Source organism: Lepidochelys kempii, chromosome 2, assembly GCF_965140265.1.
Source record: "Lepidochelys kempii isolate rLepKem1 chromosome 2, rLepKem1.hap2, whole genome shotgun sequence".
NCBI lineage: Eukaryota > Metazoa > Chordata > Testudines > Cheloniidae > Lepidochelys > Lepidochelys kempii.
Window position 1 is genome coordinate 39595552 of NC_133257.1, and position 23605 is coordinate 39619156.

At 37.1% G+C, this 23605-nt stretch overlaps 1 protein-coding gene across 6 annotated transcripts in view; it reads right to left on the reverse strand.

Annotated features, from left to right (window-relative positions):
* VPS13B (vacuolar protein sorting 13 homolog B) overlaps positions 1-23605 on the reverse strand; it is a 921287-nt gene that overhangs the window by 78042 nt on the left and 819640 nt on the right. For 5 of the 6 annotated variants that reach the window (XM_073330465.1, XM_073330462.1, XM_073330464.1 and 2 more), the window contains exons 40-42: positions 15835-16031; positions 6499-6680; positions 4488-4837 (exon numbers count right to left, since the gene is read on the reverse strand). In XM_073330465.1, coding sequence (XP_073186566.1) covers positions 4488-4837; positions 6499-6680; positions 15835-16031 — 729 coding nt within the window. Of the gene's footprint in view, positions 1-4487; positions 4838-6498; positions 6681-15834; positions 16032-23605 lie in introns of those variants that run through there. The other variant, XM_073330467.1, reaches the window with a different exon arrangement.

A 23605-nucleotide genomic window follows, 5' to 3' on the forward strand; every position in this document is an offset into this window, starting at 1 on the left:
TGATCTGGGTATATTAGATACTGACATATACAGCGCCACTTCAGAGAGCACAGTTTATTTTGGCATTCTCTAGTGATGGATCTATGACTTCTCACTCTCAAACTGCCATACCCATATATCTACCACAAACAGCTTTATGAAACGTTCTTTTTTAAAGAGAGGATTTAAAATCTAAGGAACTCAGTAGGTTATTTGAGTCAAACTTAGCTCAGACCTTAGTGAATTTAATACAACACTTTCCCCCCCAAGGAAACAGCCACTGGATTTGTCTTCTTGGTTCTGCAGCCAGAAAGCCTGAAACAATAGCACCACAAGGAGTTTGAGCTTCATTCTTCTTAATGGAGTATTAATATGAAGCTCAATTACCATGAAGAGTAACTTCATGCATTTACTGATGTGCAAAAATAATTCAATAGGCCAAGCCTAATTTTAATTTTGCACCAGTGCATATGTACAATTAATGATTGGCACCTGGGACAACAAGGTCGCATTTAAGATGCCAGAATAAATGCTTCACAGGCTATGGGATTGCACACCATGGGTGTGTGACCCTGATCTAACACTGTGTATATGTATCTAAAGTCCACATATGGCTTCCATCCATGTAGTATCTGAGTCCACTGTTCCATCAGAGTATACTAACAGCACTAACCACATTAAAGTCAAATACTGATAGCAGTTACTAGCATTATATGCTTGAAGTGCTATCAGCATCTATTGTCTTTAGCAGCAGTGTTTCTAAGACTTAGATACAAGGTCATAGGTCATACTGGATTCTATTCACATAACTCAGATCACAGGGCCCCCAAAAGAGGAAAGTTTACCTGAAGGGGAGTTGCAGTGGCACAAGATACCAGTCACCTGCTGGAGGAGTGGGGCTTAGAGGTGGCCGCTGATGCCCCAAAGGAAAACAAAACCAGTCAGAGAAAAGGGGATGTCAAGAGTGACTTGGGGATGTGCTAATTCAGCACATCACTCATGGAGCCTCTGCTGGTGGGGTTCCTCCATATCTCACATTATTGAGGAAAGATATCTTTTTCCAGCAGAACACTGCCTGCTCTCCCTTGATGTTAGCACCCTCTAAGGCACAGTGGGTGAATTTAGCCCCAAAGCTGCTGCTAATGTCTAGTAGTAGAAATGTCTGGGGTGGGAGGGTTCTGAAAGGGAGAAAAGAGGCAAAAGCAGGAGAGAAAGAAGTGTAGACTGGCAAAGGGGAGGATAGGAATAACAGTTAAAGGGGAGGATTGAATCACCAGACACAAAGAAAGAAAAACAAAAATTGGGGCATTGTGCAGGAATCATGTCAGCAGAGGACTGGCTGGCCACTAAAGGAGCTGCAAACAAAAAACATGCCTAAGACTGGGTTAGGGAAAAATGCTCTCTTGAATCAAAATAACAATCAAAGGAATTGACAAAAGATCAACACCCTGAACTGGGTATGGACAAAGGTCAGTTCCTGCGGGACAACTCCCTGCCCTCTCTAGTCTGTTCCTAGGCCTTTCTTTTCCTTCAGGGAGGCCTGGAAAGTCTCTCTTGTTCACAGGCTTTCAAATAATTTGTCAACTCAATTCAGAGAGGAAACCCCCTTCTCTATATACTGCTGGTCTTCAAGCTTTCCCTGGTCTCAGGACTACGTGCTCATTTGAATGACCATAGTCAGAAAGATCTTCCAGCTCACAGTTATTTCAAAGCAGTATTGGGTTTGGGAATGAATCATAAACGTGTCGGCCCTGTACATGGGGTTATCTTCTGAAGTTTTTGCAAGCTACTGTACAGTGTGGAAGAGTTTTGCATATATTACTTAATGTGGCTGTTCCGATAAAAGGACTTCAGTAATTTCACATATCCTTTCCCAACTGTTTCTCTAAGACAGAACAGCAACCTTTGATGACTGTTACAGTCAAAACCTAAGGTATGAGGTGCCTGCTGCATTTTAACATTATCAACTGGAATTTAAATAGCAGCTATATGCATGTTTTCCATACACCATTCCTTCTTCCAATCCTTGTAGCAGAGATACAAGTATATCACAGATACAAGGAAGCTGCCGTGATCACTGATATCTGCCTGACTGGAAGATATCTTGGAAATCAGACTGAGTTTTCTTAATGAACTGGGATCAATCTGCTAGTAACAGAAAGGTTAAGCACCATATGGCCTAAAGGGAAACAATGAATTGGTTTCCTGATCTTTAAAAAGTGATGTTTAATAAATTCTAAGGGGTTCAGAAAAACATTTCAGTCACAAAGGGGATGTTTACATTTTTCTAAAATATACTCCCATAGTACGTACTTGGGGAGCTATTTTATCAACTGACCCTTTGCCTATGGAATTCAGTGAAATGCTAATGATTTAAAACAATTTGGAATAGTTTAAATGTTCAAATACAGTAAAAAAAATTGCATCATTATTCAAGTGAAGCATGCATTTTCTGTTTCAGCATATACTCTATGATTAAATAATAACCCCTTAATGTTCCCTATACATTAATTTTAAATTTAAAACCTTATTTACTTTAGTTTTGTATTCAGTTGTGCATTAGATTGTTACAGCTTGTATTTGAACAGGCATTTCATATTATAAAAGATTAGACAATGAAACACAAAGTTAATAATGGAAATTGTTTTTTAAAAAAGAGCTAATCCCCCTCTGGTTTTCAGCACGTGACCTAGAAGTATAAAGCAAAATATGTGCTTGGTGTTTTTTAGGCCTAATCTACTTTTAAAACTTTCATCATTACTAAATCAATCCACATCTAGGAAACAAAGACATTGACGAAGGCTTCTGTAAAACTTGAACTCTTAACCTAAAGGTGCAAGGCCAAATTGCTTCATGCTTCATCTGTCTGTCCCATCCACATGGAATATAAAATTACTTGTGCCATATATTAATCCAGTAAAAAAAATATGTGGAGAATTATTTTTCCTGCTTATTAAATACATGTTTCTTGTTGGCAGCATTTACTCTGTACTCGATGTGAACACTGTACATCAAACAATACGTACAACTGGGAAATTCATTTTTCCCCCTTGTGGAGGTAAAACCACATACATAACAGCTTGGTAGCAATTTATTTAATAAGCAGTTTTCAACCCACTTCTGTGTCAAATGTCCCCTAATTTCAAAGTAGTGCAAGTTTTTAATCTAGAATACTCAGGGCTAGATACCCACCACATCAGAACATGGTGGCAAGTACCCTTGACATGAGAGGAAACGAGAAAATTACAGCAACAATTACAGAAGTATATCCTCCTGTGGATCATGTTAACATTGCCAAAGCCATGTATAAATCAGAACCAACTATTCATAGAATGTACCTGTCAGCAATATACTATGCGACATATGGCTCTACTTAATCAAATATACAAGTCCATTTTTTCAACTCAGAATATTCCTTCAAGGCACTGTGTAGTCAGTCAGCCATTTACATTCTGATGTGGTTTAAAACATTTAAATATTTATACACCATATTTTATTTAGATGTATAACTGTGTTTGAGAGACTTTTTTATCCTAAGAGGAAACTAATCTTTCTGAAGGCCATGTTGCAGTAGTAGCCACACATATCTTAGATGAGGCTCTGGTTCTAAGAGAGAAATATTCTGGGCTTAGCTGGGCTAACAAGGACTCTTGTATTTTTTCTATGTTTGTTTTTTATTAAATGCATTGTTCAAAATATGACAAAAGACAGAAATTGGAGCTACAAAGATCTTTGTTCACAGTGATATTTGAACCAGCTGTAAAGATTTAAATCACACTAGCTCTTGTTTTATGAATGTCCTTTTGCAACAAGCAAACCATGGAGTGCCCTTAAAAAAGAATTTTTTGATATAAAACAGATGTTTTATCTTTTTTTTTACTTTGCTGTTGTAGTGCCATTACAGGTAATTAATTCATAAGGAACATATTGGTCTTTAGGCAGATAAAGAAAATTATTTGCATTCAGGGCTGTACTGAGGTGAGAGCATTATAGACCTTTGAAAGGTCACTGCAGAAGCAATGTTCTTTGCACCAGAACTGGTCTTCCCGATTAATGCTGCATATACAGAATGTAATGTGACACTACTACTGAACTTCAATAAGAATAAAAGCAGTAGCTGTTGGAAACAAAATGTCATACTACTAAGAATGAACTAGTCTTGCATATCATACATCATTCACTTTTTAATATATTAACTGAATATTTTGTATTTCAGAGACCCACTGGGTTAGATTCTGATCACAGTTATACCAGTATAAATCACTGTCACTCCACTGAAGTTCAAGCAGTTAGTCTGGATTTACTCAAGTGTAACAGAGCAGAATGTGGTCCATTATCTCCTAATTTTCACGGCTGTGTTTGAATTAATGTTCAATACTAGAAAGACTTCTACTGTAAGTGTTTTACATCTTTGTCTATTGTTAATAAATTTAGTTAGCAACAACTTTGATTTAAGTGACTCCAAATAGCCAGAATGTAACCTCTTTCATGCTACCATATTTGCATACCTGTTGCCACGCTTGAAATGCTGTATTCAGAGAATGAACTGCATGCTGCCCAAAGTTTACAAATATAGGGTCCACCATCACAGTGCAGTCCAGCAACTTTTCTGTTGCACTGCTAGAAATGGCAATCTGCCCACAGATTTTGAAAGGCTTCATGATATTCTGCATAGTAACATTTCGGCACTCCAAAAGTTTACAGTCAGCCCATGTAGAAAACTGGATCTCCTTGAAGACTGATTCATCACTCCACTGCCGAAGATATGTGTGGGGCTCTTTGAAGGAAACGATCATGTATTCCAGTTCAGATGGAACATTTTTATCAGATGTAAATGGTTGAAGGAACCTTGGTGGTGCTGTTAAATTAAAAAATGGATAAAATTAAAATGGCTCTGTCTTTCACTTTTTGCCTGTTAAATCCAATGTTAGGCACCATTCCTGCAGTTTTGTGGAGTGCAGGAAGATTCCTGTACCAGCACACTACACAATGCAGAATTGGGGCCTTACATTGTAAACTTATGTGGAGTAGGGACCATATTGTTGTCAGTTCTGTGTGTGTAGGGGGAGTATGCATGTAACATGCCATACACATTTATGAGCCAGTATAAATAATGAATATCAGTAACAGTCGTACTTGTTGAACTGCCATTCTGCAGATTAACAGGTTTTATAATGAAATTTCTATCCTTACTCTGATTAGCAGAGTATTCAAAAACCACAAGTGTACCCTCCCTTTCATATGCAATATAATCACTCAAAAACTTAAAACAAACCAAAACATAATCTTGAAACTCCAAGATTGAGAAATATATAACAAGGGTTTCATGTGGTTCATTAAAGGCTTGATCCTGGCCCAGATTCAGCGAAGCACCTAAACACTTGTCTAATATTAAGCATGTGAGTAGACATGTTGAATTTGTTATGATTTATGTCACCAGCACTATTCACATACTCAAAATTCGCATATGCTTAATTGCTTTGCTGCACCTGAACCAAAATGCCCAGCCTTTTGTACAATCAAGCCCTATTATCTTTCAAAAATGTTCAAAAATGTAATAGATTCAGCAAGTTTTGTACTCTATTTGTACAGCACCTAGCACAATAGGCCCGAATACTGACTGGGACTTTTAGGTGCAATAAAGATAACAGCATCAGCATAAACTCAATTGTTGCTGAAAAATGAAACAGCTGTGTTTGATTTTAATCTGATTGTTGCTTTTTCCATTATGTGTAATTCCACAGCTCCAGCAACTGGAATTGGAGTATAATAGCTCAAAAGTTTAAGTACTGTACAGGGCTAGCTGGTGTACAATTAACTTACTAGATTATACTAGCATTAATGTTAGTAAAATTTGATAATGGATATATTTTAATTTTGCAGAAAAATCCAGAACTACTAATGAAAAAAGCTGTTCTTTTAAAAGGTATCTTAGGTATTTGTTCATATTCCAAGGAAAGCATTGTTAGCATTTGAAATCAGACACTCTAAAGATCTCTTGGAATGTATTTGACTTTAATGCAATGATAGAGAGCACTGAACAAAAACAGATTCATCTTTCTAAAAATGATTATAATTGGAATAACAATTATATCTGCAGTTCCTTTACCAAGGAATCCTTACTAAAGAGGTTGCACCATTGTCAAATATGTCAACAATAATGTAAATATGTTGGAAAGTTTAAAAGTTGAATTGGTTCTATAAGTTGGCTCGAGAGTGAACTGGCACCTGCTATCACTAGTCAGGGCTAAGAAAACTGAACTGATTCTACATACAATCACTCAATCCCAAGGGACAAAGTGAAGCTGATCAGTCAGTCACACTACTTTTGGAATGTACTCTATCAATCGACACAGAACAGAAGTTGTGAATTTGCACTGAAGTATTTACCAATGGCCTTTCCTAGTAGTGATTTTTCATACTGTTTGCTGCCTGAATAAGAAACTGGGAATATAGATGGCAAAACGATAGTAAATCATAATTAAATATTTTCATTATTATGAGTTAAGAGGTACGAACCTGTGCCCAGCTGATCAAGATGATGGCAGAGATGGAGTTCCAAATGAGCAAAATGGACTGAAACACCAAGTGAAGGCACAAACCAAGGAGTAAAACAGGAGTCAACCCTGGTACAGGCTGCTAATGCTGTAGGAGTCACAAGCTGATCGCATGCACTTTGTGAGCCAGCTTCACTTTCAGAGCTGTGGAAAATATATAATGAAGCAGTAGTTCAGAAATTCCAGGTCTTTATCACTTTATAACAGGATTTGAGCATTTGCTATGCTGTTTTTCTGACATAACCATTTTATTTTATGTTTAACTGTTAATACTGGCCCAGGAGGGACAAGCAAGAACTCTGTGTAAGCTTGAAAGCTTGTCTCTCTCACCTACAGAAGTTGGTTCAACAAAAGATATTACTTCACTCCCCTTGTCTCTCTAGTATCCTGGAACTGACATGGCTAAAACAACCTGCATACAATACTGGCATACAATTTGTTTTCAAGCTGAATTCGGCAGGCAATATTTCAATCAACGAACTTTGTTATTACAATAGAGTGCATTAAATTTACTTACTGAAATATGTGAACAAAAAATGAAGAAATTAAACTTTTAGAAATTAGTGAAAAATGGCGATTATGTTTTAATGTTCGTTAAAATGTAGTGATCAACTGTGTTGACATTGCAAATGCCATAAGAAAGATTTGAAAACTTACTTTACCAAGACAAAAAAGGATTTTTTAAAAGAAAGTACTCCATAATGTATATACTGTAGCTATGTTTTCCACATTTGAATCCCTCCCTGCAAGCCTCTTTCTTATTATCCTCTGCCACTGTATAGTCAGCATTTTAGAAAAATATGTCTTAGACAAACCTCTGTACTGTTATAAGCTCAGCATGGAGCCGTATAACATCTATTATGAAACAGTAACTGAACAATTTAAACATGCCATCACAATTGAATTTTCTCTTGCTAATGACAATTCCTGACGCTGTGAACATTTCCAAGACTTATCCTGAAGTTCTCTTGAGAACAGCTAAAACTGCCTCACAATCCTATAGGTTGCTAAGACATCATAGCAGTACAAATAAACTTTCTAATTTAAGCCAAATACATCATTAATGCACCTCACTCCCACTATCTTAGCTATTTTGCAATTTTAGAGTTCTGGGGTTAAAAATCCCAAGTTTTGTTTGAGTTTTTGTCCACAGTTAAATACTAGTTTTGTGTTCAATTTTAACCAAATATTAAATATATTATGTGAGCCTAAATTTAGTAAATAATGAAGACCTATAAAATTTGGAGCAGATTTGGATTAAAAATTCCAAAAATGTAACCAACATGCTTTGTACATTGAAGGCGAAATTTTCACCCTTCAATTTATCTTCAGTTTTCACATGCGAATCTGCAAAATTATGCATAAATATATATGTGCCCATAATTTTCAGGTGCAAACACCTGTGCATCCACTTTAATTTCCTAATGTTTATGTCACACACACAGTAAATAACTAGCATGATATTTATCTTCAAAGAGCTTAAAGTAAACTTTAAGCTTGTGGACATGATGAACTTTTGGGATTCTGGGATTCATGAAAATGTTAGACTAACAGGTGCCATATATGTTTAACAATAAACAATTCAAGATGTGTTCATTATCAAAGGAAAAATACAGGATGTGATGCACAGAGATAGTGAGGGAGGAGAGAGAGAGATCTCCTACTGGATTTATAGAGAGACAAGGTGGATAAGGTAACATCTTTTACTGGACCAACTTCTGTTGGTGAGAGAGACAAGCTTTCGAGCTACACAGAGCTCTGCCCCAGGTTTGGAAGCCCAGCTCTCTGTAACTCGAAAGCCAGTCTCTCTCACCTACAGAAGTTGGTCCAATAAAAGATATTACCTCAGCCACCTTGTCTTTCTAATATCCTGGAACTGACACAGCTACAACATCACTGCATACTAGATTTATAGTTGATTTCCTATGCTTCCTTTTCCCTCTTCCACTTGTCCCTTATTACTTTGAAAATGGCCAAAGTCATAGGCCATCCATCATTGCCACTTCCATTGCCTATATTTATAATTCTCTCTACAGTGCAGCTGATCTCTGCCATGCCAATTGGTATCTCTGGAAATAAATAATTCTTTGAGATAGCTTGGGCTAATGGATAGGGAATTGGACTGGGAGATCTATGTTCTAATCTTGGGTCTGCCATGCAAACACAATGCCTCCATATCCGCATATGTAAGACAGAAACAATTAGACTTTACTCTCCTTTGTAAAGTATTTGGAGATATACAGATGAAAAACATTATGCAAGAACTAATTATAAGAACTAGTTAATACTTAGTACTGCCATGAGTGCAGGGGACTGGACTAGATGACCTCTCAATGTCCCTTCCAGTCCTGTGTTTATTATAGTAGTCTCAAGGAGGGATTGGCAAAGCTTAAAAAATAACCAATCCCGATAACCACCTGAAATTCAAAGGGTTATCTGGATCATCGAGTGCTTTTCAGTATGCAAAATCGGTTAGTAATCTCAGAAGCACTGGCAATACTGTAAGAGCAACCTTTCCCATGATATTTCAGCACTTCCTGTTCTGTCTAGAGACAGAGACACAAAAAAAAAAATGAAAAAGAGAAGTCAGGGGAAAGAAAGGTTAATCTAACTTTTTAGAACGTTAACAAAGATTTAATTTTAGTTTTTTCTTTGAGTCATCTTTTAATTTATCCAAATCGATTAATTTATCCCTGTTCACAGTAACCTCCCAGAAATGCACTCTCCAAAGTAATTACTCACTGTCATAAAAACCAGAGCAAAGTAATATGAAGCCGTTAAGAGTATCTCAGATTTTCTTTAAACTCAAACATTTTTCTTTTCAGAAACCATTGTACCAGACTCTCAGTTTTTCTTTTCTCATTTATTATTACTAGGATATTTTCATAAAAACCAAACTCCTTGTTTCTTCAGACTTAATATAACCTGCTTCTTACCTATTTTTATTTACAGAGTCCTAGTGTGCTAGGGCCTTTATTTCCCACCCCTAATCATAATAATGATTGTGGGGCAGCATGACATGGTTGATGTAGGAGGACATGTGTCAGAAGCTTCACACCTAGAAAGTAATTTAAGGCATTTATCCATACTTTACTGTGATCTCCTTGCTCTACAAACAATATACCAGGTAGGTATAATAGCTGGGCACTCAAAATGTCAGGCACTCAAAAAGATCTTTAAAGACTCTAAACTACTTTCATTTATTCATGTGGTGAAACCTTAGTATGAAAAAGGACCACCATATCACTGGTTCCTGAACCAACTGCTGAGACCAACTCCAAGAGAAACTTGAAATAGCAAACCGCACCACTTACAAAATGCTTGATGCAATTAAGTCCAGTAATCTAGAGTTAAATAGAAAGCTTGAGTAGAACTACGCTTTTTCTGCAACAAAATGAGCATAAAATTGTTGCACATGTTAGTGAAGCTGAGTATCTTTCCTGGTATGGGAGGAAGGGGAGAAACGGGAGAACAGAGGTAACATAGAACGTAAGAACGGCCATACTGGGTCAGACCAAAGGTCCATCCAGCCCAGTATCCTGTCTTCCCACAATGGCCAATGCCAGTGCTTCAGAGGGCATGAACAGACCAGGTAATCATCAAGTGATCTGTCCCATGTCACCTATTCCCAGCTTCTGGCAAACAGAAGCTAGGGACACCATCCCTGCTCATTCTGGCTAATAGCCATTACTGGACCTATTCTCCATGAATTTATTTAGGGCTTTTTTTTAACACTGTTAGTGTCTTGGCCTTCACAACACAAAGGTTAATTTTAAGCTCCTGAAGGGGTTCTCATGCTATTCAGAGAAAATCAGTGTCCCCTGAAAATCATTTGAGGCAAAAGAAAATTAGGATTCTTTATTTCTTTCACATATAAAGAGTTTCTGGGGTTCTTCATTTTCATAACTGTTTGGCCATGGCTGGGGAAATGATACTATTATGAATGAGAGAGTCCATTGTTCTTATTCCCAGAAACCACTTCCAAGGTCACTACTTCCCATATTCGCAAAAAGAAAAGGAGTACTTGTGACACCTCAGAGACTAACCAATTTATTTGAGCATAAGCTTTCAAGCTTTCAAGGTCACTACTTCCCATATTCGCAAAAAGAAAAGGAGTACTTGTGGCTTTCAAGCTTATGCTCAAATAAATTGGTTAGTCTCTGAGGTGCCACAAGTACTCCTTTTCTTTTTGCGAATACAGACTAACACGGCTGTTACTCTGAAACCTGTCTACTTCCCATATTGGTATTCAAAATAATAAGTACAATAAAGGAGTCAGCATTAAACAAATATCAATATTTGCTAACAGTTACTTCAGTGGCATCTGGGATACCACAATATCACCCCATTCAGAAAACAAAAAAACTGCAGTATTTCAGATACCATTTTGTGGTAACGCCACCAGTAAATATTTATTTTTAAAAGGAGACCAGAGTACTTAGAACTAATTTAGAGCTATTTCCTATTCAAATAGCTTGATATACTGTGATTGCAATCAGATTCTTTGTCTGACCAGACTTCAGATTGACCTTCAACATTGCTTTAGTCTTAAGTGCAAGCAACGAGAATTTGAGCCCTGAATTTTCATTCTACTGCCCAATATATGTCATATACAGTCTGGAAATAAAACAGAATTATTTGATAGTCCAGAAAGACTCCTTCTGTTGAGTCCTGTTGAAGCAAAAGCAGGTGTTTTAACTTTGCAGAAGTATATTAAATAAGCCCCTGATTGTAATAACAAACTATTTGGATTCACAAACATATGATAGTGGGCAAGATTCTCTGGCTTGCTCCAAAGGCACAAAGGTAGCAGAGACTGTCTGCAACTTCCCTGCTAGTAATAAAAAACACAGTTAGCTTATACAGCTCCCAGTATGGCATGGTATATTGAGGTGTGATTGTACTGGAAAACAGAGCAACAGAAACAGAGAAACTATAAGTACAAACAAAATTGAATCTAATATTGTAGAATGATTTCCAAAGATTCACATGAAGTGCCAGAGTCTATAAAATGGACAACTTCTAAAATACAGATAAGGTATATTCAAAACTTATAATTTCACATTTTACAAACCCAGAAATGCTCTGGCTAAATGTGTGATGACTGGGAACAATGACTAATCATGACCTGCATTATTCCTACTATTCCAACAGTGGAATTCTTTAAAGCAAAACTGCCATTTGTGACAAATTATGATAAGGAAAAATATCCACCAGGAGAAGAAAGAGACCACTTAATTAATTTCATTTATGATCCAGCTAATGGTTTGAACACAGGTCTCTAGAGGTCTAAGTCCACTACATCAAACTAGTTTGAATCTAACCCAAAACAATTAACTAGAAACACAATTGTGATTTCCCATATGAATTTTTTAAAAAGTAGATGTCAAAGGCATATTGCAATTTGTTTGCACTTGTTTTGTGATATCTTAGATATGAAGATGTTTCTGCTAAGGCATTTTCCATTTTTAAGAATACGATTTGTAATATGTCAATAATTATAGAAATGCTGTTATTCAGTGCATAAAATATATACAACAGCCTTTAAAGCCTTTACTATGATAACCAGTATGAATAGAAATTCATGGAGCCCCCTGCCCCCCAGTCTTTTTCTACTTAGGCCTAGTACAATATCTTGAAGTTTCTGTAATGAGAGCTTTCCATCCCTGGCCCATGAAACCTTCACCTACAAAGGTAATTTATTCTTGGGTAAGAACATAATTCTGCTCCTATACCCTCTTATTTTAGGACTGTTCATGAACTGCAATTGACAATTATCCCATATTACGTGGGGGTGTTTCTGCTGTGGACTATCTACTAAAGACTTTAAAGATCACTACAATTATTTCACACAGGACTTCAAACTGGATTTGAACAATGAACGGCCCTAGAAGTGAAATAAGAGTTATTTATAAATTAAGCCACCGAGCCCCTAGATTATCCGTTTCTGTATTATTAATCACTCCCGAACCAATTTTGCAAATAGTGAGTATGCCATGGATTTTGGACAATACCATCTTTGGATAGCATAATAGCCATCACGGCCAACATTACCACAGCCTGTCATCTACTGCTCAGCATGTCAGCTGAATCCATATCTTCCCACAAAACCTGCAGTTTTCTTGTCACCAAATAAGATGAGACACATAAGTTTCACCCTTCATTTCCATGTTAGGAATCAATAATAAAGTACTTAAAACACAAGGGATTGGCCCTTTAGTACTAGTTATTAGCATATCAGAGAGGTCACAACAAAAACCTGTAGGTTTTTTTTGGGTATTTTTTGGTTTGGTTTTTTTAAAGAAAGTTATTGGTAGTGAGCGCTAGCTGCCTGTACCTGGCACCAATGTGGGAGGCTGATCCAAAATATAAAAATCAAATACAGAAAATAAACTCCAGCCAAGTTAAGGATTTTATAGGACTAATTCCTTTTTGTAGGACAATTCTATATTAGATGTTTTAAAAATTAATCAACTGATTAATCATGTGTTATATCACTTTAAAAATATCAAATGCTATGTAAATATGAAGTAATAATACTAAACAACATATCTGCACACAGATGTGATTTTTGGTACTTATATCTATTTTTCTTTTTTAATTATGGAGTTGAGAGTCGAGTGATACAGGTATCTAGGTGTAGGTTCTCTCACTTTTCACCCCATCAGTTGTGATTGGGATGTATAATAAAGAAGGCCAGTGAAGCAGTTCCAGATACTATTTGCTCTAAATGGAGATCTTAGAGTGTCCACCATCAGGCATTCATTTTGTTTCTCTTTACTTTCCACATTACTTTGTCCCTGCTTCCTCATAAGAGCTAGAAATGAATCTAAGGAAGACTATAATTTGCACTGGTTTACACTTCCCTTCTGGTCCCTTTAGAGTCTCAAACATGCTCCTGAATCTAGATCTCCTGGTGTGAGCTAATATCTAAAAAAGGCTTTTTTTGCTTTTTCTATGCCCACAAAATTATGGAAAGTAGCTGGATGAGTGCAATGAAAGTTATCATGGTAGATTAAACGTTTCATGTCACTGTACCACTAATTTTTCTACAGTTATATTTATTTAATACAGTGGTTCTTGACATTTTCCATATTATGACCCCATGTTATAACAGAAAAACTTGTCCCAGTCTAGCTATAGAGAAAGGGAAGCTGGTCATCACTCCATGTTGGACTTATGACCATCCCCACAGGTGCTGCAACCAGAGGTTGAAAACCACAGATTAATATATTTTGCATGTGTGAATTTGTGTTGTGCTATGAAATGTTTCTTATGCTCATCACCGTTTGCTGGGTTAAGTTGGTTTACTCTATTAGCTTTTAAAGTTATTTGCATTTCATTTAAACACTAGTGTTGTTCCTAATGGTCGTTGCTTACAAAACTTTTTGATAGAACTCTCTGTGTGAAATATTAGATACAACAATAAATTCCATTTGAGTAGAAAACAATAGCTGTGACTGCAATGTCAAATGCTTTGATGAAAAAAATCTACTGAACTTCACTAGTTTTATTTCCAATTCCCACAGAGTTCACATTTCTATGGTGCTAAGTTGACCACAAAGGTAATTTTGCAAAGGTCCCACATTCAGAGGAATTAACCTTGTCTAAAACACTTAACTTCTCAATGATGAAAATGCATTCCTTCACAATTAACATCAAGAAATCATTTCCAACCTGATATTATTAATGGAAACCAGATGTTTAATTTTTTATTGATTTTGTTCCTGACTCCCCCTGAATTCTATGGGTTCACACACACACACGGCAGTAACAACCAACACACAGTTGCAGTAGGCAATCTCCCAATCCATCCAGTAGAATTTACTAAAAGGACAGGAAGGAGAGCAGTTTGACATCACTTGCATTGTTATTTCTGAATATCAGATACAATAGTGCATCCCTAATAGTTTTTTCAAACTCTGTAAGGTAATCAAAAACTCAACAAAATCCAAACTTTGACTCTCAGTGCACTTCTTTCACAGTTAACCACTTACGAAGATTCCAGATGTGAAGAAATGAAAACATTTACCTTCTGAAATAATAAGTGTTTCTGAAATCTCCTGATGGTAAATTTCCATTTGTTAGCATAGTAAGAACACAATGTGATTGATATATAATGACCATGAAGCATCACTAGGATTATAATTAACATTATTGAGATATGCACTCACAACTGAATTGTGCCTTTCAGGTTCTGCCTCACACAGGGCCGGATTAAGGCAGGGGCTTTAGGGGCTGCAGTCCAGGGCCCCAGTTCAAGGGGAGCCCCGCAAAAATAAATCATAGGCAGTGATCAACTCCAGGCCGCAAAAAGTTCCACGGTGGAGCAGGGCGCTCAGGCAGGCTGCCTGCATGCCGTGGCCCCACGCCACTTCCGGAAGCACCAGCTGCTAGCACGTCTCTGCAGCACCTGGCAGGAGCGGGGAGGTGGCTCCGTGTGCTGCCCCCACCTCCAGCACTGTCCTCGTAGCTCCCATTGGACTGTTCCCAGCCAATGGGAGCTACAGGGGTGCCACTTGCGGGCACGGGCAGCTCATGGAGTCACGCTATCCCCCCACCTCTCAGGGGCTGCAGAGATGTGCTAGCAGCCAGCCGCTTCTGGGAGCAGTGTGGGGTCATGGCATGCAGTGGCCAAAAGCTGCCTGTGGTAAGTGCCTCCCAGAACCTGCGCCTCGCACGCCCTCCTCCACCTCAACCCCCTGCCCCAGATCAGAATCCCCCTCTTGTACCCAAACTCCCTCCCAGACCCTGCACCCCCTCCTGCACCCAATCCCCTGCCCCAGCCCCCTCCTGGAAAAAGACTTGTGTACAGGGGCCCCACAAAATCTAAAAGCCCCAGGCCCACAGGAGAGTTAAGCTAGCCCTGGGCTCACACCAAGGGCAGTGCAAAGATGCACAACTCTGGTGGTAGCTCCCAGGTGCACAGGGGAAGCATGTCTCCTACTACACCACTCAATGAGTTGTGGCACATCATCCCCTCCTTAACGAGTCAGTTTTGCTGCCTGGTGCAGGTGGGTGGGGATTGGCCCTGGCCTGACAGCCCCCTTCCCCTTTTTAATGATCCTTGTGTTCAGAAAGTCCAAGGCTTGCAAGGTTGACAGTTAACTCATGAATCTGCAGGAAGAGAAGGTTTCTTCTTTCCCTACTCCATGGACTTGTGTGAGGGTCAATCACAATCTGAAGATCAGCTAGAAACAATTACTCCTAGTATAGATGAAAGAACATCAGTTTCACCAAGTTTCTTGAACCAGCTTTCTTCAAGGAATAGTATAGCTTTCCCTTGTTTTAAGATTACCTTTGGTCATCAGCTCCATTCTGACTGCTGTTCAGGACAATCCTCCAAAGGTCTGAGGCTACAAGCTCTTTCTGATCATTCACAAAGCTGATACTGGGCAGCTGTAGCTCACAGACTTTGCTTTCTGATAGACTGAATTCCCGGAATGCAATGAATGATTTCTGGAGCTCATCCCAGTACTCCAAGCTACAAGGAACCTGTGATATTAAAGAATCTCAGTTACTCCGTACTTCTATACAAGTACACAAAACAAGTACCTACAGTACACTTTATAATGACAAAATTAAACTAAAATAATTGCCAAATGACCAAGAGAATTTTAAATTCTTATTATGTATCCTGTTCTATCTCCATATAGTTATTAGACCTTTCTATGAAGATGTTACTTAAAACATCCTCTTACGTACTGGGAAAAGAAACAGTTATTTACACTGTAATGCATATGCATGACAAAGACAATACAAAAAATCCCATATTCATATTAGGTAGTCAAAAGATCCATTGGATGTGACGATAGCATAGAGTACTCTACTCCTCCATCAGTCTATCTGTATACATCTGTTGTCTCTTGTCTTATGCTTATATTGTAAGCTCCATGGGACAGGGCCAACTTTTTGTTCTGTGTTTGTATGGTGTCTAGCACACTGGGGTCCTTGTCCATAATTAGAGTGCTACAACAGTACAAATGATTAATAAATAATAATCCCCACAAAACTCTGACTAATTGTATTTGAATTAGCATCTTTAAAGCATTTAATATAGTGTTAAAATATACACATTAAATTAGTGAAGCTATAAAGGGGAAAGTACTTTGGGCATCTGCTACAGATCACTATGACTAGAGGAGAGAGACAATTTTAAAAAATCCTGAACCAACTCTGAAAGTACTTGAAAAAACAGAACAGCTTCTCTTATGGAATGTGCTAACTGTCCAGATATCTTTGTGGTCACAAAGAAAGCCATACAGTGGACTTGATTCAGCAAGTTACTTAAACATGTACCTAATTTTAAGTATATGATTAGACCAATCATTGTGAATGGAATGACTCATATGCTTAATGTTAGGCATGTGGTTAAATACCTTGCTGAATTGGGGAGAATGTCATCAAAGACATTTCTCAAGTATGTAGAAAACAAATTTATAATATCGAAAACAAGAGATCCTAAAAACAGAAGAAACTAATCGTCTTCTTTTAGGTTATTCTTCATAATTGAAAGTTTCTTCTTTAATAGGGGCTGAAAAACAGTGTGTGTGTGGGGGGAAATAAACATGGGGAAATAGTTTTGCTTTGTGTAATGACGCATCCAATCCCAGTCTTTATTCAAGCCTAATGTAATGGTGTCCAGTTTGCAAATTAATTCCAATTCAGCAGTCTCTTGTTGGAGTCTGTTTTTGAAGTTTTTTTCTATAACTGCTGAATTGGAATTAATTTGCAAACTGGACACCATTACATTACGCTTGAATAAAGACTGGGAGTGGATGTGTCTTTACACAAAGTAAAACTATTTCCCCATGTTTATTCCCCCCCACACCCCCCACTGTTCCTCACATGTTCTTGTCAACTGCTGGAAATGGTCCACCTTGATTATCACTACAAAAGGTCCCGTCCCCCCATCCCCCCCGCTGGTAATAGCTCACCTTACCTGATCACTCTTGTTACAGTGTGTATGGTAACACTCATTGTTTCATGTTCTCTGTGTATATAAAATCTCCCCCCTGTATTTTTCACTGCATGCATCCGATGAAGTGAGCTGTAGCTCACGAAAGCTTATGCTAAAATAAATTTGTTAGTCTCTAAGGTGCCACAAGTACTCCAGTTCCTTTTTAGGTCGATTGTGATCTGAAATAGTGTGCTTATTTTTCGGTCCCCATTAACAGAAACATATAGAAACTCGAGAGAATTCAGGGGAAGCCACAAAAATGACCAAAGGAATAGGATATCTGAATAATGAGGAAAAACATACTGTATACTGATTAAAATGAGAAAAAAAACAGTTTTAACATTTGAAAAGCGACTCATTTGTATGCACAGTATTTTTTCCCTAACTTTATTTTAATATGTACCGTACATAAGAAATGTAGTGTAGACAAATATATTAGGTTTCAAGATATCATTTATAGGTTATAAACTAAAAGGTCAAATATGCAGTTTGTGTGATCTCCCTAAACTAACTACAGCTCATATGCTTTGGGACTGTCCCAAACTCTAAGCATATTGGGCTGAAGAATGCAAAAGACTTACTTGATTTAGAATCCTCTATTCCTAAACATCTAGATTTATTCATTCTAGGGGGCTTATTGCTAATGCCTGATCTGGATAAATGTAAGGGATGATGGGTGCTCTGGGCAGCATTAGCTGCCAAAAACAATAGTTGTGAAAGACTGAAAATAGGCTATATCCCCAAAACTGAGTCATTGGCAGTGGGAATGAGTGAATTAGATGCACTAGAAAATGCCCCATGTGTAAAATTAAATATGGTTCTTTTATCTTGAAATGTTTGAGTAACACTCTAGTTACAATTCAAATAACTGTTACCTCTTAGAATGTGGCCACTGTGATTTCCTCTAGAAAACTAAGGTAAACACCACAGCTACAAGGTTAGCCACCAGACTCCATTATTAAACAACAAACACACACAAGAACCCGCAATTCTTTATCTAGGACCCCTGCTGACAAAACTTTCCTTTTTTTCCCTAGTTATCAAAAAGGTCCATGGCTGTGATCATGCTCATCATCAAAACTGAAAAAGAACACTGTGAGTATAGCTTACATCTCCCAATCTCACTTGTTACCTGGAGTGAAAAGATACTATTTGAGCACCCCTAGACTCAGAATCCCTAAACTCAACTTTGCAAGATGGCTGCTACATATTTCGGTACACAAATACCTTACACAGAAGAGGCAGCAGCCTCCCTCTATGTAGGGATACTGCAGTGCAGAGAAATACATGCACTGAAAGCTTCAATCTCTCTTTTGGTGACCTTTGAGAAAGAGTTAAAGAAGGGAACAGCTGGGTTACAGACTAATGTGTTCATGTGTTGCCCTCAGAGATGCAATTATGTCCTTTTATTTATGTACTGTTTCATTATTTTGTTTGAAAAAATGCTTCTAAAGATTAAATGTTCACTTCTTGAAGTGCTATCCCTCACATGGTGGGTGCTTCCCCTTGGAGATGAAATCACTCTTGTTCCAGAAACAACTACTGTACAACAAAATGCACACAGAAGACAGGAAGCATGTGTGTGTTTTATTATCTCCTAACAGGGCCACCTAAGTGAAAGAGAGGCGGAATACAAAACAATCTTGTACTTTGTGTCAGACGCCAAGCCATGCTGCGATTTGAACCCAAACTTCCTGCATGAATAACTGATTGCTCCATAATACGGCTATCCTGGTATTAGGATATTTTTCTGTTCTACAGCCAAGTGCCTTGAAAATACAACTTTCCCTTTAGGTGAACTGAAGAAGTAGCAGAAGAAAAATAAAAACTGTTGTCCACAATACTATAGGAAGAACATTCTTGGCAATGTTACCCAGCAGTCGGTATTTTTAATTTTATTGTTAACAGTGATTTGCATCAAAATTGCAAAAGCAATGTTAGTTGAAAAGTGTATTACAGAGAAAGTGAATTCAAAAGAAAATTAAGGATAAACAGATATAAAAAAACCAAACGTGCCTATGTACATTGTTAATAAATAATCTAAACTGACCTCTAGAACAACTTTACAATTTCAGAACATTTCAATACACACCTGCCAGACTAGCTTCCTATGCAACTGAGTGTTGTGAACTCATAGTACAGAGCAAATTGCCTTCTAGGAGTTGGATAACATTTCTGACCTCCTTCTCAGGGGACTAAGATTATATCTCATCACTGTGGAAAATAACCTTTTCTGGCATTTCCATGTTCTGGAAATTCACTCCATTAGACTTTTGATGTGGATCCAAATAAAAAATGGAGGTGATTCAAAGTCAGATACAGCATAACAATGTTTCAGCTGTTACATAATCCAATAAATTATAGCTGCACGAAGGAAATTATGTTATGCCTTTTTCAAATTTCTTCTGCATCTTTGTTATGTTGATTTTGTTACATTCACACTATTATGCAATATCCTTAGACTTGGGGCACTGAAAATTCTTCCTCAACAGCACATGCTCAGTGCTTAACATATAGTGATAAGCATATACTGCAATTGGAAAAACTTTAAGAAACTATACACTACCTTTTCTCAGAGAGCTTTTGGATCCTGATTTGGATTGGGTTTAATAATGCCTGTTTTAAAGTTATTTCACAGTTATTTAGTACAATTGTAAATATGCCCGTATGTGTGTGTTTTAATTTCAGGTTTTTGATCTGTAAAATGAGGATAATAATATTTACTCAGCTTTCCAAAGTACTTAGAAATCTTTGGCTAAAAGGGGAATATACTTTTTTTTTTTTAATAAAGAATAGCATCTAGGACCTTCTATTTATGTTAAATCAAATATATTTACGGTAGTCTGCCACCGCTGTCAGTTATGTGGTATTTATTCTACTTACACATAAATCAGTACTACAGAATATAAAATAAACACCTAACTCTCAATTATAATGCAGAGATATCAAAGAAAAATATCTTTTCTGAAAAAAAAAGTCTGTTTTTAAAAAAATACCTAAATGCCTTTTAGCTGAGTTTGGAAAAAAGCTTCTATACATCTTCAACTAATAGAAGCCATAAAAAACCCTTTGTAATATTGGAACCAGTTGAGAAACCACAAGTATTCAAATGCAGGAAATCATGATTTTATAACATTTTAATGTGATCTACTCTTGGGAAACAAAGTTAACCAAGCCCTATTTCTGTACAGGAAATATTCCACTGTACAGTTGTAATACATTGTGGTGAGGGGTACAGCTGCAAATTTTTCACCTGTAATGCCCCACTGGTATTGTGGCTTACTGCATTGCATCAAGATTGCCTTCCTGTCCGGAAAGCCCTCTAAGTACAAACAAGACTCTAAGCCCAGGTTTTATTTTCCCTTGGTATCAGAATATGGTAATTTAAGAGCCCTGAGAAATACTTTTTACCTTTTTAGAAGAAATATGTAGCATTCTCTTACTAAGGCCTATGTTTTGTGTTTTTTAAAAACACATGTGACCAACTTATCTTATCAATTTATCAAGCTACCAAGTTCAGAGCAAATGCAGGTGTGCATGATAGAAAGCAATCTGTCATAGACTGAGTTTTTTCTCATTAAAGAGAAATTAATCTAAACATACAAAATAGCTTTTGTTTAAACAGAGACAGCAGAGCAGTACCAAGCTGTGAGAGGACTTCGGTAGGATCTTTAATATATATATATTTTATATATATTTATATATATACACTCTTAAGTAGAGAAACAGTTTCATATGTCATTCATCTTTACACTGAGTACACATGGGGTCACTTACACTTCCTACTGAAAAAGTAGCAAGAAACAGTACAATGCTGTAGAATGTATTAGATTCTTTTTGTCTAGTTTCTCTATTGAACCTTGCAAATACTCAGAAACAAGTTATCAAAAAAGCTCTTGGTATATAACTACATCTACCCATTACAGTGTTTTTCAAATTGTTCTATTTTTTCTGCTACAGTAAAAATAGTTCATATTTATATAGTGATTTTCATCTTGAAGGATCCAAAGCACTTCACAAATAATATGTACATAGCACCACTGAAATGCAGCCACCTCTGGGAGTGCAGCCAGCAGCTTACTCGTACATAGTATATATTGCACAATAGTGGACCGATGAGATATTTGACCAAGGATACATGAACAAACCCCTACTCTAACAAAAAGTGGCATGTCTTCAGCACCCAGTTGTAGTAGAGAAAACTTCAGTTTCTAAAGTTTCATAAATCAGAGATATGAAGTCTGAAAAGGACAGAACTCAACCAGAGTATAAATCTGTCATTAAAATACTCCAATGGTTTTGTCAGTCTTCTGGCATCAGGCAGTCTTCACTGGCTCAAGGGATAAAAGTGTGAGGCACTGGCAAATTGTGCACAATGACAAGTTAACATTCCCAAGAAGTTGCACCTAACTCCATGCAGAGTTTACTGAAAATGTACCCCTAAAGGATACAGTCTCTCATCTTGATACACAGAAAGTTTTGCATATAACATGCAGAACACACAACAAGAAATTAAGATTATAATAACTCACAAATACATTAACAGGATAGTAAAGTCCCTCAAAGCAAGATAATTCACAAATGTTTAAATCTACAATACCTAAAAAAATTGGCTCTGTTTCTTCACCTGCCTCAGACTCATTGTGCAACCGAAGGCAATAAATTTCTTTGCCTCTGTTTCCCCTCCATGAAGCAGAATAAAGATAATACTCAATATTTATCTCAGTCTTAAAATGAGTTTTAAATAATTAAGTTCTAATGTTCAGAAATAGGTTTGCAAAATTGTACATGTCATTATGCCTGTGCACACCAATGATCAGTTAGATCATTTGAAGTCTAATTAGTTATTGGTACATGAAAGTCTCCAATCCTTGGCAACACTACAATTGTACACATACGCTATGTGTGTTCATTTTTGCACATGTACATTTCTGAAAATGTGGGTCTAGGAAAGAAATTTGAGACACTAGGATGAAGGGAATTTTTGGAAGGATGAAGTATTATAAGATCAAACATGATTTTCAAAATAAAAGACTAATCTTTCATTTTATGCTTGTTTAATCTGTACAAATAGCAGATAAATGAATAAAAAAGAAATAATATATAATTTAATTCAAAAGGATTACTTAAAACAACAAATGACTGCTTTAAAAGGCAAGATCCCTGACAATACAACAAATTCGGCTTGCTCTCTGCACTAACTAAAATAATTGGACAACATATTTTATCACACATTAGAAAAGTCTGACCAATTAAAGCACAAGCATTGAGTATAACTACAGACTTTAAAATATTCAAAATTTCAATCCATGCTGTTGATAAGTGTGGCTGTGCTTTACAGCATGCTTAACTAATAATACCACAAACCTAAATCACTAACCTGCCAAACACAAATTACTGGATTTCCAAAATACTTGCTTCTGAAATGTGAGAAATGAACCAAACATGAGTAAAATTTGTGGTTTCCCCAAAACCTCTTTTCCCAGCTCTTTCAAATGCCCAGCTCAACACTGTAGCCCCAATGGGGAATACAAAACAAAAAGGAAACAGAGTCAGCCAAAAATGAGGTATTCTTCATTAAAGGGAAAAATGAATGCCTTTGACATTGATCATAATTCTTTTCTTGTTGACTGTCATGTCAAATTTTTCCTGGAGTTATGACTTATAGTAGGTCTAATGCCAATCATTCTTAAGCTCATTCTTCCTTGGGCCACTGTTTAAGCAGCCACTAGGTGTTAGCAAATGTGTCTGTTTCTACGTTAGCATAGTGTTGAAAACATCAAGCCCAAGGTTTTGTAGTTTACAAATGTTTTATTTAAAGTGTGTAGGCGATCAATGTGATGTAACAGATAATTCTCTTAAATCCCCAACTTTCCCAGACGTTGCAGACATTTATATTCTCTTAAAGGAGCTTTCTTCACCTCAGAGGATTTAAAAAGGAAACCTTCCAGAGCTGGGTTACTTACCTGGTCTTTTCCCTATTTAAATCTAAGCTAAGCCCATGGAATCTCAAAACTATTTACTCCTCTGCTTTTTTCTGCCGTCTGAAGTAACCACGACTCTCTAGACCAAGAGAGTTGTTACCCTGTTTACAAAGAGACTGTGTGAA